General features: G+C 46.8%; 1 protein-coding gene across 1 annotated transcript in view; it reads left to right on the top strand.

Annotated features, from left to right (window-relative positions):
- dlg4a (discs, large homolog 4a) overlaps positions 1-10,555 on the top strand; it is a gene marked incomplete at both ends in the record, with an annotated part of 43,807 nt that extends 33,252 nt beyond the window's left edge. The window contains 13 exons of the mRNA XM_080013579.1: positions 1-10; positions 978-1,134; positions 2,291-2,393; positions 3,340-3,454; positions 4,279-4,455; positions 5,255-5,297; positions 5,386-5,416; positions 5,753-5,800; positions 7,252-7,353; positions 8,030-8,202; positions 8,307-8,419; positions 8,543-8,634; positions 10,449-10,555. The exon at positions 1-10 is cut by the window's left edge and continues 126 nt beyond it. Coding sequence (XP_079869705.1) covers positions 1-10; positions 978-1,134; positions 2,291-2,393; positions 3,340-3,454; positions 4,279-4,455; positions 5,255-5,297; positions 5,386-5,416; positions 5,753-5,800; positions 7,252-7,353; positions 8,030-8,202; positions 8,307-8,419; positions 8,543-8,634; positions 10,449-10,555 — 1,271 coding nt within the window. The remainder of the gene's footprint in view (positions 11-977; positions 1,135-2,290; positions 2,394-3,339; positions 3,455-4,278; positions 4,456-5,254; positions 5,298-5,385; positions 5,417-5,752; positions 5,801-7,251; positions 7,354-8,029; positions 8,203-8,306; positions 8,420-8,542; positions 8,635-10,448) is intronic.
- Between the last annotated feature and the right edge of the window lie 6,887 nt (positions 10,556-17,442).

Raw genomic sequence — 17,442 nt, 5'->3', positions numbered from 1 at the left:
ACCTGCCCAGGTGAGGACGCAACACGTGGACGCTTTGACCGGTAGTAGTATAAGCTGCAGTCACAGTAATAGTGTAATAGTGCTTTTCTGTCCATGTTAGTCATCCAGTAGTATAGTAGTATCGAGTGTAGTATCGGTATTGATTTTGTTCACAACTGTGTACTGTTGGTCTTTGATCAATTCCAATGCCATTTTTTGAATCGATTTGATTATTGTCTTCTGCTTTTTTGCCTGGGACGGGTGTGAGGGTGTGAGGGCATAAACAGCTGTCGTGTATATTTTTAAGGGGCTGAAAAAGGGGGGCCGGTGGCGCGCTCAGCTTTTCGTTCCAAAAGAAGTGAGAAATTCGGCATAGTTTTTTTTTTTCGATCCGACCCTCCTTTCAAGCCAACTTCACGCCGGGATCCTCCCCCCGGTGGCGGTTGGCGTTTGGCATCGCAAAACACAGTTTGTCGGGGAAAGTGGGAGAGCTTGTCTTTTTTTCGAGCACAACAGTGAGTCGTTTGCTCAGCTGTACATTGACTATATAGTGTAGTACTTTCATGTAGCATTTGCAAGGCGTGAAAAAAAAAGAAAATGCACACAATTCACCGATATAAAAAGAGATTTATTGATAAGAGTCGATCGGTGACATCCAACGGTAACGTTGATAACGTCATCGTCTTATGTACGACTTATTTACTTTGTTTACAATTAAAAAAACTTGACCAACGTCACTTCCTGCGGTACTGCCCGAGCGAAACCCGTCGCGCGAGTTGAAAAGTGTGAACGCACTCCCGGTCGCCCCCGATCGGACGCGGAAACTCCTGCAGCGGCGGCACGTCAAAGCTTTTTGCGTGTGCGGGATCCGACTCTCCTCAGCAGTGAACGGACTTCCGTTTTTTTTCTTCTTGTCGTTTGTCGTGTTCGGTGTGAAGCAGGCTTCAGTCCTGTGAGCACCAATGTGGTTCCCTGCACCGACCCAAATTCTCTCCCAGGGAACCTCGGCGAGTGCTGATCCACCGAGGCTCCACAGGGCTGGGCTTCAACATCGTGGGAGGGGAGGACGGAGAGGGCATCTTCATCTCCTTCATCCTGGCAGGGGGCCCGGCCGACCTCAGCGGAGAGCTGCACAAAGGCGACCAAATCCTCAGCGTAGGCAGACACGCACGCGCACACACACACACACACACACACACACACAAGCAAAAAACACCAAACGGCGAGATTTCCGGACTTAAAGGTGGGAGGTCAGACTCACAGCCGCGGCCATTTTTTGACCCGCCCTGGCTCCGCCCCCTTCTCGGTCGAAACACGTCGGCCTTGATCGTGGAGGCGTTTTAAAACCGCCCGTCGTGTTAACTGTCCTGACTGTCCTGGGATGCACGTCGACATCTCCCCTCGTGGGTTTTTGTCGCACAGGTTTTACACCACGGGGCACCTCTGTCCCCCCCCCCGTTCTCACCACCAAGGGGCTTGAACCTGGAGGATCAGCTGAGCCCAGATCACAGCAACGGCAAACTGAACTGCATCAGAGACAGAAACACAAAGAGAAATGAATAATATCTGACTGTCCTTCTTTATGTCCTGTTATTGTCAATATTAAATAAAGAAATGACAGAGAGACAGATAGATAGACAGACAGACAGATAGACAGACGGACAGACAGACAGACTGACAAATAGATAGACAAATAGAAAGATAGATAGATAGATAGATAGATAGATAGATAGATAGATAGATAGATAGATAGATAGATAGATAGATAGATAGATAGATAGATAGATAGATTTATACTTTATTGCAGTGTCACAGCATCTCGCATCAAAATGGGCAATAATAATAACATCAACCTGATGAGAATACAAACTGAAAAATGAAAATGGCAACTATGCAATAAACCTGAAGATGATCTGAAAAATTGGCAATATACACTAAAGCAAAGGATGGAACGATTGGGAATATACAATATAGAACAAAACTAAATCTAACAATAAACCTCAGATAAACAATAAAAAATAAATTGGCTATTACAATTACCTACTGACGGCTAATAAGCGCAAACATGGAATTAACAAAAAAAAATTAAAAAAAACGGCAGAATGCCAGAATTCGACAATAAAGAAAGACCCGAGTGTAGACTGGATGAGTACTACTACTAATACTACTACTACTATTACTACTACTACTAATACTACTACTTCAAGTCAAAAGTCTGAATTGTCCAAGAACGGCTCAATGCACATCCAAGATGCTGCTGAAGCTCTTTCCAAATGCAGTCCTGGTTCTCTGACCTGCTGCTGTGTTCCAGGTGAACGGCGTGGACCTGCGCATGGCCACACACGAGCAGGCGGCCGCCGCCCTGAAGAACGCCGGCCAGACCGTGACCATCATCGCACAGTACCGGCCCGACGGTGAGGCTGGAGGATACGCACCACCGCTGGGACTGATGACGTGTTTCACACTGCCATGATCCAGAAATACACAGACAGAAAAAATACACAGACAGACGGACGGACAGAAAAAATACACAGATGGACGGACGGACGGACAGACAGATAGATAGATAGATAGATAGATAGATAGATAGATAGATAGACAGATAGACAGACAGACAGACAGACAGACAGACAGATAGATAGATAGATAGATAGATAGATAGATAGATAGATAGATAGATAGATAGATAGAAAGATAGATAGACAGATAGATAGATGGACAGACAGACAGACAGACAGACAGACAGACAGACAGACAGACAGACAGACAGACAGATAGATAGATGGACAGACAGATGGACAGACAGACAGAAATCTAATGATAAACTACAAATATAACCGAAGAAATACAGATTAAAAAAACAACAATTTGTTTTCAATGGAAATATGTGTTCATATACTAATAACCATTGAAATAAAGCAGTGAACCATTAAGAATGGGAAGGTAAAATGACAATAAACCCTCAAATAGTAACACTAATTAATAAGTAATATACAATAATAAAGTAATATATGATTTATGTAAACGATACATCACACAAGGGAGCGTTTGCCAAACAATGATGTGTTAAAAAATATTTACATCAATCCAAAATATCTCTCTGTGGAATTTTTTTGCTGTATTTTGTATTTCTTTTAAAAAGTGGTATTTTGTTAATGCTCTGGTGAGGCCGTCCGATGTGAACGCTTTCACGTTGACGCGACAGCGAGAGACGCCGCTCGAAAGATCGATACCCAGCTTCCCCGTCTGTGCCCTTTCACCTCGGGGACCAAAGGCAAACGCTGAGAGACGCGGGAACCAGGAAGTGTTTTCCAAGGTTTCCGGTCCCTCCGTCCAACGTGCCTCTTCTCTTATCTTCAGAGTACAGCCGCTTCGAAGCCAAGATCCACGACCTGAGGGAGCAGCTGATGAACAGCAGCATGGGGTCCGGGACCACCACGTTAAGAAGCAACCCGAAAAGGGGCTTCTACATCAGGTGTGTTTGTCCGCTGCTCTGCGGCCCTGCAATCACACTCAGGATCCGCTTATTCTCACAGGTACATTTACACACTGTGCACTAGGAGTTAGTTGTGGTGAGGTTTGGTGCCTTCCACTACAGACCATGAGCATTAAAGAAGCTTGACAGTCTGAAAGAGTGGAGAACACAATTCAAATAAAATAAAATAAAAATTAAAAAAACATCAGATAGCTAAAAAAAAATATATATATGATATTATTCAGTATATATCTCTTCTATTATATATTATCAATAGCCAATAATACATATATAAGATATATACAAATAAGAGTGAGTGCTAATAAATCCCATTAAGATATCAATGAAAAGTGCTTTGCAAATAACGAGGGATTTAGGCTGATAACGACTTTTTATTTACACGAATCGAAAACAAAGACAAAAAAAGAGAAATTCAATAGAAAAGCTTTGTAGTTGGGACTTTCCTTCAGGACACGACCGCGGCTCCGGTGGAAGGAACCTGTGAACAGGTGATGGGCTCGGAAACGCGCGGCACAATTCTTAAATGCGATGGTGGAATTTGGCTACGCCATTAAAAGATCACCGCTGCCGAAATATTCATCAACGTCAAACACAAATGTTCTACTATATATACAGTAGTATATATATATATATATAATATTTTCTATTTGCACTGTAAGTGGATGTAGAGATATTTGTGAGATTGCTTTCATTCATCTTGCAGGACTGTCATTTTCCATTTTTTTCTTATAGTAGTACTGTGAGTTAGTACCCGCAGTAGCAGTAATAGTTTAGAGTTGGATTTGCCCTCCTCTCCGTTTCAGGGCTCTGTTTGACTACGACAAGACGGCGGACTGCGGCTTCCTCAGCCAAGCGCTGGGCTTCAGGTTCGGCGACGTGCTGCACGTGATGGACTGCGGGGACGAGGAGTGGTGGCAGGCCCGACGGGTGAGCCCCCAAAACGAGGCCGAGGAGGTGGGCTTCGTCCCCAGCAAGCACAGGTGGGACGGCCCGACGCGGACGCCGGCTTGGAATGTGTGTGTGTGTGTGGGGGGGGGGGGGTGTGCTTCCTTGATTGTGTCGAGGGGGGTCTCACTGTTTAGCACGCGGCCTGAATGAAGGGGCTTCCATCTGTGTGATACTGCTGAGCTGAAGTCGGTCCTCGTCTGGATGGGTGACGTGCAGGGGGGCAAATTTGATCAACCAATGGGGATCAATTGAGTTGCAGTCCAGTTCGCTCCTGCTCTCGGGGATTAATAAAGTTTTATCTCGTCTGAACTAAGCGAGCACACCTGGTCACACCTGAAAACGACATGGATGGTTTGTTGTTGTTTGTTATTGTTATTATTATATTATAGCATGCTATATATGTGTATACAGTATATACATATTAAAAAATAAAAAAGTTTTTACAACCAGACGTGTGAAGTGGTTGATACAGAGCTGTATGTTTACTTCTGACTGTTGAATTTTGTTTTTTAGGTTAATCAGGTTTATGCCTTCTGTTGTTACTGATTCGATTCGAGGTTTATTTTCCATTACTAGCCTCCCGCTATTCTATTGTGTGCTGTGAGTTTTATTGTATATTTCACTTTTTTTCCCCTACATTGCCGCTGTACTTTTTCATATTTTTATTATGTTGTTTTTTTATTATTATTGCCTGTTGTTTTGGTGTGAGCTGCTGGGGCATATGAATGAAGTATCTTATCCATCTATCCCTCTTTCTATCTGTCTGTCTGTCTATGTGTCTATCTGTCTGTCTGTCTGTCTATCTGTCTATCTATATTTAACCCTCTACAGGGTAGAAAGGAAAGAGTGGTCCCGCCTGAACACCAAAGAGAGGGTAGGTGTTTTCATCACTGCCTGTTCAAACCTTGTATTTCCTGCCAAGCCCCTCGCGTCCCACTGACCCAGGGTGTTGTGTGTTGTAGGACCACGCCCGTGACAGCCTGGGTTCCCAAGGTCAGTTCAACAGCAGCACGGCTTTGCACCAACACCCTAACCCCAGCCACCACCTCACCTACTGACCTTACTTGGCCGACGTGAGCTCGGGCGCCGCCCCCCGTAGCCCCGCCTGCGTTGACGCGGCCGGGCGGCCAGATAATAACCCCCCCGCAGTGCGCGGGACGCGGCGGGAAGTCCGGCCGCCTGGAAACTTGTCCCGGTCGGCGGGAAGCGCGCCAGGCCGCCGCCGTCGACGGGGGAAGCGCGCGCGTCCCGCCGCGCCTGCGTCGCCCGCCGCGCCGGCACGCATTGGGACGCCGCCAGTGACCGGTGTCCTCTCTGTTCCCTCTGCAGGGCGGGACAACAACTCTCACAGCTACGAAACAGTCACACAAGTAGAAGGTAAGGCCACTCCATCCTTTTTCTTTTTCTTTTTCTTTTACCTGTGCTGTCATCATGCTGGACGTACAACACAGGGTATTTGTTCCACTGCATCTAGGACAGACTTTGTCTGCAAGTGGAGTTCAACTTCTCAACCTGCAATGACTCTTTATTCATTCCCTTCTATTCTATTCTATTCTATTCTATTCTATTCTATTCTATTCCTTTTTTTGTTTGTTTTTAACCTGTGCTGTCATCATGCTGGACGTACAACAAAGAGTATTTGTTCCATTGCATCTAGGACAACCTGCAATCACACGCTTTATTCTATTCCGTTCTATTCTATTCTATTCTATCATATTCTATTACATTCTATTATATTATGTTCTATTCTATTCTATTCAGTTCTATTCTATTCTATGATATCATGTTCTATTATATTCTATTATATTATGTTCTATTCTATTCTACTCTATTCTATTATATTCCCTTCTATTCTATTCTATTTCTTTTTTTGTTGTTGTTGTTTTTGTTACCTGTGCTGTCATCATGCTGGACGTACAACACAGAGTATTTGTTCCATTGAATCTAGGACAGAGATTCTATTCTATTCTACTCTATTCTATTCCGTTCTATTCTATTCTATTATGTTCTATTCTATTATGTTCTATTCTATTATGTTCTATTCTATTATGTTCTATTCTATTTTACTCTATTCTATTCCGTGCTATTCTATTCTATGATATCATATTCTATTATATTCTATTATATTATGTTTTATTCTATTCTATTCTACTCTATTCTATTATATTCTGTTCTATTCTATGATATCATATTCTATTATGTTCCGTCCTAATCTATTCTCTCTACTTTATTTTATTCTATTCCGTTCTTTTTTTACTTTTTGTTTGTTTATTTTTATTTTTTTACCTGTGTTGTCATCATGCTGGACATACAACTCTGGACATTCTCTCATTCTATTATATATTATCAATAGTCAATAATACATATATAAGATATATACAAATAAGAGTGAGTGCTAATGACTCCCATTAAAATAGGGATTTTAATGGGAGTCATTTGTTCCATTGCATCTAGGACAGAGTTAGTCTGCAAGTGGAGTTCAGCCTCTCAACCCGCAACGACTCTTTATTCAACTCTGTCCTGTGGACCAGCAGGGCACAGAGCCGCCACCAATCCCCCTCTTTGGAGAACCATCTTACCATGTTTTGGTCTTTGGACAACCACTCAAACCAGCCAAAGGCCACTGAATTCAATGTCTGCATTTAGCCTGTATTTTAATTTTTAAATTTTTTAAAAATGAGGCGTAGCTTGAGGAGCTCGTCCTGTCAGACGACTCGCCGCCGCCGCCACCGCCGCCGCACGCTGCCACGCCCTCGCCGCATTTTGCAACCTTCCGCCCAGTCTTGACTTTCTCAACCCTGTGTGTGTTCCTCTCCCTCCGCTCACAGTTCATTATGCCAGACCCATCATAATCCTCGGCCCCGTGAAGGACAGGATCAACGACGACCTGCTGTCCGAGTTCCCCGATAAGTTTGGATCCTGCGTCCCGCGTAAGTCCTTCCGCCCCTTGATGTAGATCACATCTGCTCTTTGATTTCTGTTGATGAACCCTGCAGTGAGTTCATATCCTCGTCGTCAACTCCTGGTCAGAAAGTGCCACTTACCACTTTGTATAAACGAGTGTGGAAAAAAAAAAAGCAGTAAGAAAAAGAAGAAGAGAAAACAGTCGTTCAGCAAATTTCCTCACGTGTGATCCAGTCTTCATGCTGGACAGAGGACCACCTCGCGTAATGCTCTCGTCCTATTTTCAACAAAACACAGAATTGATGAATTGGCGGTTTACCGACCGATTGATTGAATAAATAAATTGATATATATTTAACTGAGTATATTCTGCAAATTTCTATATATTTTAATATTTCTGTTTTGTATTTTTCAGCTACCTGCATATATTTGGCAATTCATTACATTTTTCCACTTTACTTTTTATGATATTTTATTATTATTACTATTATTATTATTATTATTATTATTATTATTATTGTTATTTTATTTTATTTTATTTTATTTTATTTTATTTTTTCAGTCTGGTAAGGTTGTTTTTTTTATGCTAATCGTCTGTAGTAACGCACCAATCCTCACCGTGACAAATTCCTCCTCACCTGTAAACGCATCCCATTCTTATCTCGATCGCGGTGACCGACCGTGCGCTCCTTCCGTCGACAGACACCACCCGGCCCAAGCGGGAGTACGAGGTGGACGGGCGGGACTACCACTTTGTGTCGTCGCGGGAGCAGATGGAGAAGGACATCCAGAGCCACCGCTTCATCGAGGCGGGGCAGTACAACAGCCACCTGTACGGCACCAGCGTGCAGAGCGTCCGCGAGGTGGCCGAGCAGGTGGGGGGCCGCGTCCGGGCTCTTTAACCCGGGAGAGGTAAGACAGGTGGCGCAGGACGCCTTCCCCTAAACACCCCTTGTGTGTCTCTCCCGTGACGGAGCAGCAGGGGAAACACTGCATCCTGGACGTGTCCGCCAACGCCGTGCGGAGACTTCAGGCCGCGCAGCTCCACCCCATCGCCATCTTTGTGCGGCCCAAGTCCCTGGAGAATGTCCTGTAGGTTCCCCCCCCCCCCCCCCCTCCCGGCGCATTGTCCGGTTAAAAAATCCTCTGAGAGGTGACGTTCGGCAGGGCGGTGGTGGTGAAGACGCTTGCTGTGTGTTTCTGGTTCCCGTGCAGAGAGATCAACACTCGTCTGACGGAGGAGCAGGCCAGGAAAGGGATGGACCGCGCCCTAAAACTAGAGCAAGACTTCCTGGAGTGTTTCTCAGGTGAACTCTATCTCTCTATCTCGCTCTCTCTCTCATTTGGAGTCAAAAATGGACATAAAAATAAATGACATTAAGTGAATATGGCAACGAAGAACAATACGTTTGGCAAAAAAAACACAAAATTGTTTGCTGGCATGATGACCCAGAAATTGGAAAAAAATGATTAATTGAATCGACTTTCGCACCAGGGTTCTTGCCAGGTACTCGAGGGTGCTTGAATTTTGTCGGCAGAAAATTAAGTACGGGAATACCGTGAAATTAGCACTTATTGTGCTTTGAAAGGGTCTTGAAGTGCTTGAAAGGCTCTTCATTGAAAAAAATGCGATCATCGAAAACCTGTGATATTCCCCCTGGTTTTGTTATTCAAATCGTAATGGAATATTTTCCAGCATCGCTTACTCCAGAATTGACATTCAGTACATGACAACAGGGAAATGTAAATGTAATCCAGCATGATTGGAAATAGACACTTATGATAGTAAATGAAAATGAGATTTATAATAGATAAACTCATACGAATGATACACAATGAGACTACGATTATGTTTTCATGAGTGAAGTCTTGAAAATTAAAAAAATAGTGCTTCAAAGGGGTACTTGAGAGCCCCTGGATTCCATGTCGTCATGCCGGAGCGAACGCTGGGAAGCGCGGCTTGGATTAAGCGACGCCGCCTCTGGTTTTCCCCGTGCACAGTCGAGATGTGGAGGTCTAACTCAGCGTTAGAGGGGGCAATAGAGAACTTGTCTCCATCGCCCCCGAGCGTCTCCAGGCGGTGTTACAGCTCGCCTGACGCGAGGTCCCGCCTGAGAGATGCCCTCCCACTGCTCTGCGTCTCCCACGTTTCACATTTGCTTTCCAGTTATATTCGGTGCGCTGCACAGCAGGGGGTGAGGGGCACCCCGGCGATATCCGTGGCCGGGGGTCAGACTCTAAAACGCATCGATTGTGATCACGCGCGCATTTAAAAAGAAAAAAAATTAAAAAAGTCCCTCATGGCCGCCACCTCTTGTTGTTATTTATTATTTATTATTTATTACATTTTACGTGAAATGACCTCAGTGTTTTGGCTCGATACGCGCGATATCATCACAATCGCGCGCGGCGACGATGCCGTCGGCATTTGTTGCTCCGGTGCGTTTAGGACGACATCCTTTTGCGAACAGGCGTGAAATGAAGGTTTTGTGGGACCGTGTTGGTGACTGTTCACGTTGCACCAGTTCAGCTGCAGGGAAGACGTCATCCACGCCTCACGTTCTTCTTTGCTTTACGTAGATTTTTCACCGATGAAACGTGTGTCAACAGCCATGTGGTTAAAATATCTTCCCTCCTTCTGTCCTCTCCTCCTCCAACCATCGGTACTTTGCTCCCTCCCTCCCTCCACCCATGCTCTCCCTCTCTCCCTCCCTCTCTCCTTCCCTCCCTCCCTCCCTCCCTCTCTCCCTCTCTCCCTTCTCCCTCTCTCCCTCCCTCCCTCCCTCCCTCCACCCACACTCTCTCCCTCCCTCCCTCCATCTCTCCCTCCCTCCCTCCCTCCCTCTCTCCCTCCATCCACCCACATTCCCTCCCTCCCTCCCGCCCTCTCCCTCCATCCCTCTCTCCTTCCCTCCCTCCCTCTCTCCCTCTCTCCCTCCCTCCCTCCCGCCCTCTCCCTCCGTCCCTCTCTCCTTCCCTCCCTCTCCTTCCCTCCCTCTCCCTCCCTCCCTCCCTCCACCCACACTCTTTCCCTCCCTCCCTCCCTCCCTCCCTCCCACTTTCTCCTTCCCTCCCTCTCCCTCCCTCCCTCGCTCCACCCACGCTCTCTCCATCCCTCCAGCTGTGGTGGAAGGGGAAAGCTTTGAAGAGGTCTATCACAAAGTCAAGACAGTGATCGAGGAGCAATCAGGGCCTTACATCTGGATCCCCACTCGGGAGAGGCTGTGATGCTGCACCTGCCCCGCCCGCCCGCCCCGCCCGCCACCTCTAGCAGAACAACGCCGCCCTCCAGCGGGAGGCGGTGCTTCGAGACACAAAATGCACACGAAATAAAGAGAAAAAAAAAAAAGCGAAAACGGCCGCGGCGGCAGCGACAACACGCGGAGACCGAAAAACCAAAAGAGAGGGACGTGTAAAATAAGGAAGGAGGAGAAGGAGGAGGAGGTGGGGGAGGAGGAGGAGGAGCCGGGAAAATAAAAAAACAGATACGTGGTCAGAGTTCCTCCGCCCGCCCGGCGGGAGGCCGCGGGAGGGGGGGGGGGTCGTTCGCGTGAAAGCGCCGTCACTTAAGACACGTGTTTCCTGAATGAAGGGACGCGCGTGTTGACGGAGAACGCAAAGTTATTCATTTCAACATGGAAGCGCACCGTGCCGGTGACACGCCCACTGAGAGCTTTGTAACCGTTGTGTTACTTCAGTGTTTTTTTTTTTATGTGCTTATCTTGTCAAAAAAAGAAAAGCGTATCACTGTAACGCATCAGCTGACGATGTCCGGGCGCCGCGGAGAAATGCATTTTTTGGTAAGAAAAGCGCAGGAAAAAGCACTAAAATGAAGGCGATTGAAAGCCGCTCGGTGCGTGGTCGTGCGTGAGGCTCTGACATTGAAAATGAATTACTCTCCATCCGCTGTGGAGACGTCTTTCCACTCGTTTGGGACACGTCTCACCGTGCTTTCATGAGACCAGGGTATTGTGTCTCACCCCACTCCCCCGTCTTCCCTCTCTCTCTCTCTCTCTCCCCCTTCCTCATGCTCTCTCTCTCTCTCCCCCCCTCTCTCGCTATCCCTATTTCTCCCTCCCCCCCCTTCCCTCCCTCTCTCCCTCTCGCTCTCTCCCTCCCCCCCCCTCTGTCTCCCTCTACCTCGCCCACCTCTCCCCCCTCACTCCCTCTCTCTCTCTCTGTCTCCCTCTCCCTCCCTCTACCTCATCCCCCTCTCCCGCTCTCACTCCCTCTCTCTCTCTTCCTCTCTCTCTCTCTCCCTCTCTCTCTCTCCCTCTCGCTCTCCCTCCCTCTACCTCGCCCCCTCTCTCTCCCTCTAGCTCCTCCTCCCTCTCCCTCTCTCCCTCTCCCTCCCTCTACCTCTCCCCCCTCTCCCTCTCTCCCTCTCACCTCCATGCCCCCCGCCCCCGCGTCTCCCCCTTTTTCTACATCACTGCTCTTTCTCTTCTCCTTCCTGCCGCTCTGCCTTCGTTGGAGACGGGGAGGGGATCAGTCTTCTTTTGTTTCGTTTTATTTTATTTTATTTTGGGGGTTTTTTGGGGGGGGCTGCGGGGGTCCTGAATCCTAAGCACCTCAATGACCAAGACTGATTTTTATTCACTCCGATCATAACGAGTATATTTACAAGGAATTATGTCAAAGCAGCTCCGATCACATGAGAAGAACTCACGAATCGAATTTCCTTTTGTGCATGCGTCCCGACGGCCGACGGAGGACGACAGAGACGGAGGACGACGGAGACGGAGGACGACGGAGAGAACGGAAAAGAAGGGAGGAAAAGAGGTCAACATCCCTTCCTCTTCTCTTCCGTCCGTCCACAGCCTGTCTCAGAACAGGGGGAAGGAACGAGAGATGCGGTCGAGTCGCGGCCTAGCCTATGCTTATTAAAATACACACACACACACTCTCTCTCTCTCTCTCTCTCTCTCTCTCTCTCTCTCTCTCTCCGACGCTCCCTCTCCCCCCACGCTCAGGCAAACGGTGAAACACACACACACACACACACACACACACACACGTGCACACAAAAGGTCCAAACCTTCAGTGTTCTTCCCCGTTTCCGACTCCAGGATGAATGTTTCTTCTCGGCTCAGACAGATCCACGCGTCAAAACCAGACACGCACAGTCTTTCCAAACGGCTTCAGTGTTTGCGAGTGTGTGTGTGTGTGTGTGTGTGTGTGTGTGTGTGTGTGTGTGTGTGTGTGTGTTGACTGTCCTCTGTGAGGGAGGGATGGGTCTTTTTTTTTTTTTTTTGTCCACTCTTCCACCTTCTATCTCTGCTTCTTTCTCCCTCTTGTGTGTCTCCCGCACCAAATTACCACTTAGTCATGTTTAACAATTCAATTGCCTATATAAATATATAAATATATATCTTTTTTATAACAATTTCTAAACAGGTCTAAGTCTGTAAAAAAAAAAAAAAAAAAAAAAAAAAATTAACACCTCTGAGCAGAAAATGGATCATCGATTTCTTTGGACGATGTTGCTGTTTTTTTTTGTTTTTTTTTGGTTTTTTTTTTTTAGGTTCTTTAAATTAAAATCCGGGATCACCGGACCACCAGAGTGTCCAAATCTCACCCCGGAGCTGCTGAAGGGACATGACACGTTTCTCCTATTCAGAGGTGGACAATTCCCGGTCCGGGGAGGGAGGCCCTGCCGTGTCTTCGCAGCAGCCCTGCACGGAGCCAGTGGTTGGGGCTGAGGCGTATGAGCCCGACGCGGTTGGCTCCAAATCCTGGAGCGAAATTTCTCTTTCTGAACCCGGAGTTTTCCACCTCTGCTCCTATTTGTTTAAAAAGAATCGATGTGTACAATGGCTGCCTGCTTGTGTGTGTGTGTGCGCGTGCGTGCGCATGTGTGTGTGTGTGTGTGTGTGTGTGTGTGTGTGCGCGCATGCGTGTGTGTGCAGAAAGTGACCAGAAAGTGTGTACTATGTGTAATATATGATAACGGTACATCACGATTGTACTTTTCAACTTTCCAATTAGAATAATATGATTCTCATGAACGATTTTCAATTCTGATTCTGAAGAATGATTATACTTTCCACTTGGATGTGTGAGCGTGGCTGCGGCCGTGGGTGTGGGTGCGGGTGCAGCCGTGGGTGTGGGTGGGGCCGTGGGTGTGGGCGTGTGAGTGCGAATCGGGAAAGCGAGGAGGGACGTGCACATGAGGTGATAGTGCAATAGTGTTTTCGATGTTATGCAATGAAGGTGGGTTGGTGTGCGGTCATCAAAATTATATTGATATGTATCACGTTTGCACTGACAGCATAATATGCTACAGGTATGGACGGCAGGAAAACGAAAAGGGAGTGTATTCCACAGGGTTTAATAGCACGTGTTTGTATTTACATACGTATTTTGTTTTGAAGTATGGTCGTAAGTGTGAAAGTAAAAAGTACTGGTAGAAGTGACTGTTCATATTAACTGTTCCTTTGATTTGCTCACTTGCTCCCCACAGGCTGGAGGCTTTTGTGAATGATCAGTGTTGATCTTTGGGGTTTTTTATTTCTGATTCAGAATTTATGAAGTAATCTGACTGAGTTTTTCTTTTTCCTCTCCTCACTTTTGCGTCTGTATATTTATTTTTATTGATTGATTTGTTTTAAAAAATGTGTTTTGTTTTGTTTTTTTGGGCTTTTTTTTGCATAAGGGGAGGGAGGATCCTGGCCAGAGCTGTTGTAAATAATAGAAACTTTTGGGGGTTTTCATGTGACTTTGGACTTTTTAGCCATGAACACTGCTGATTGGATGGAAGTTGAGACCCCCCCGCGCCCCCCCTAGAGCCACAGTCCCAACACATGAGAAACTTATTGAGTGTGGAATACACACACACACACACACACACACACATTCATGAACATAAATGCGTACACACCGATATAAGACCCTCCACATATCCACACACATCAACTCAATCACCGAATTAAACGGGACATGACACACCACATTATACATGAACAGCATACGTTTTCAATACATTTTATTTAAAGGTTAAGTGTATTTCTTATTATCTCTCTCTCTCTCTCTCTCTCTCTCCCTCTCTCTCAGCCATCCATATCATAGTGTGATGGTCCTTATAAAAATATATGAATTTTTACAGAAAAGACTGATAGTAAAGTTCAATAAGGTCAACTGATGCAGAAAAATATATTTAACGACGACGATATCAAGCAAAATAAAATGTTCGAGTTCAGTGAATCGCTTGTTGTAAATTAGCTATAAATTAATAAAAATTAATTTAAAAATGCTTTCTGAGAACTGACTATGCAACCCTTTATTTCCGTGGGTGTCTCTTGTTTCTATGGAACGGTTGGGGTTAAGAAAAAAAGAAACTAGAGGGCGCTTGCCTGCCGTTGTTCACCGCAAACTGGATCCACGGGCACACACACACACACACACACACACACACACACTTCTCGACCCGTTTTCTCCTGAAAATTACACGGTGTAACTAAGTGCTGGACATAATGTCGGTGGAAAACGGATCCAACGGCAGAAAAATTCCAGGTCCAGAAAGTTCACAAACTCCTGCCCGGTTTTTTGCTCCGGCCATGCACCGTCTGCGTGGTCCGTCTCAACTCAAAGTGCTTTTTTTTCTTTTGCCGCAAACGAGCCGATCCACGTTGTGGACCCAAAATCGCGGAATTTTAATTCCCCGAGCCCCGGACGTTCCGTCTCCGCCTGGACTAGGCCCACGGTTCACGTTCCGGAATTCCGCCGGAAAGTGCGGCGTCGGCGCATCCCCCTTTGACCCTCGCTCGCCCTCGTCTTCGCCCCCCGATACGCTCACTTACTCCCCTTGGAAGTTTGCCTTCTTCCGGGGGATCCGTCCGTCCGTCCGTCCGTCCGTCCGTTGGGTTTTCCCCTTGTGACTTCGGGTAGCGGGGATGTTTTGGGTTTTTTTCCCCCGTGCCGGGGAGCTGTTCTTCTCTTTTTTGTGAAAGCTCGTCCCTGTCGAGGCTCTACTGACCACAGCCAGCGACGCTGCTTCATTATTCACTCACTGCGGCTGCCTTGCCCCTTCCTCCGCAGGCTCCAGGGAAACGCGGACCCCGCCACCAGCGTTGGAGGCGGCACACAGAGGAGCGCGGGCACAAACACAGATCCAGTGCGCGGCGGTTTTCCACGGTGTCAGCTAAATAAATATGGGAATGTATAGCAAATATGGGGTTTTTTTTTTCCAACCCTATCTCACAGACCACCATCTTACAGTGTGCAGGTGTATTTATGTGATATGTATTCATATTGTCATTCATACGAGCACGCCGCCAACCACTTGGCATCTCGTGTCCTTGTGTTGACTTCACGGCTCATAACAGCTGTGTTATCGAATTAAGAGCAAATAATTTCAAACCTTATTTAATTTCATTAATTCCTCGGCGTGCATTCATCATCAGAATTATGTAGATGAAGGTGATTCATTAACCTTTGCTGTCAGTTGTGTTCCCTCCCTCAATAACTCGTTCCTTTACTGTACGCATCCCTGTTGGTGGAGTGATCTTCAAAGTCCCGGAGGTATTTTATTACTTTTTTTTCTGTTTTTTTGGAGCATTGTGTGCGAGACACCGATAAATGGAAAACAGCCATGGAGACAATAATTTTCAGGGGGGGCTGATAATTACGTGAAAATAAAGAAACATTAATTAAGGAACACATCTCTGAATATCTGGAGAGAGTCATGCCTCCAGAAGGGCACCGATAGGTGAGAGGAGTCAAAACAACAGCAACCCCATTATTAGCGGCCTGCTGTTATCCAACTGACCGATAACAGGGTTCGAGCCGGTGCGGAAGACGAGGAAAAGGGATTTGCGAAAAGAAAAAAAACAAAAAACTTCCCATCAAATCAGAACCGACCGACAAGTCGGCCGACTCCTCTCGGGTCTTCTTTATTAAGGGGACCCAACCGGGGCAATCTACAGAGAGCCGATTAAGTATCGTCTGGGAAGGCGGCCGACCGCTCCAGACAGACGGCAGGCGGTTAAACAACCCCACGCAGGTGCCGCCGGCGTCGCAGGCCGGAAAACACCTGCACCACCTCCTCCTCCTCCTCCTCCTCCTCCTCCTGGGACCCACTGCCGACGGCAGCGCACGGACGTTAGTGAAATAGGCGGTGAAGCTTGGATGGTAGTGGTTCCTTGCGGCGCACATCCGGGAACGCCCGCCTCCCCCTCGGAGGGACACCGGCTCCGTATTATGCGTTTTTTTGTTTTTTTTTTCAAATGTGAGATTCCGGGCAGTGAAACTTTGACTCCACTACGATCTCCAATCTGTCTTTGCAGCACAGCGGCGCAGGCGAACATCAAAGGAAGCCTTTCTGTTTCTGGGGTATTATGGGGTATTGTGCAGCTGAGCATGGCCAGCGGTGCAGAGCAGGGGGCTGCGGCTGGATAAGAGCCCTGCACTTGAATGGGTTACCCTCCGTGATGAGGACTCCTGTGGCATGGTGCTGAAGGCCGCCGATTGGTTTGGCATTAACACAGTGAGACCTCTCCTCCCCCCGGCGCCGTCTCCTCCTGGTTCCTTTTATTCATGCACTTCTGGATTTTAGACACGCGCACACACACACACACACGCATGCATGCGCGCGCACATGCACACACACACACACACACACACACACACACACACAGCAGATGACTCGCCAGAGCACCACAGAGCAGCCGAACCAGCCTGGGAAACACAGCCGTTGCAGTGGACTGGTGGATTGAGCTACATGTTTATCTCAAATATCTAGATATTATCTCTCTATCTATCTATCTAGGGTTAGGGATCTGTATATTTAGATAGCTGGATAGACAGACAGACAGACAGACAGACAGACAGACAGACAGACAGATAGACAGACAGACAGACAGACAGACAGATAGATAGATAGATAGATAGATAGATAGATAGATAGATAGATAGATAGATAGATAGAACAATATACTATGATATCATAACTTTTTGTTTGTAAAAGCAACCAAAATCAAAAAATATTGCAAAGTGACAAGCAGGTCATTGTGTTTTGTTGTTGTTGTTGTTGTTGTTGTTGTTGTTGTTGTTGTTGTTGTACAAAGGCATCGTGGCCTTAAAGTTGTGACCATCAAAAGCTCGTTCAAAGAGCTGTG

The sequence above is a fragment of the Zeus faber genome (assembly GCF_960531495.2).
Source record: "Zeus faber genome assembly, chromosome: 14".
Lineage (NCBI taxonomy): Eukaryota > Metazoa > Chordata > Actinopteri > Zeiformes > Zeidae > Zeus > Zeus faber.
The sequence above is the reverse complement of the archived record's forward strand: the minus strand, read 5'-3'. Positions and strand labels throughout refer to the sequence as shown.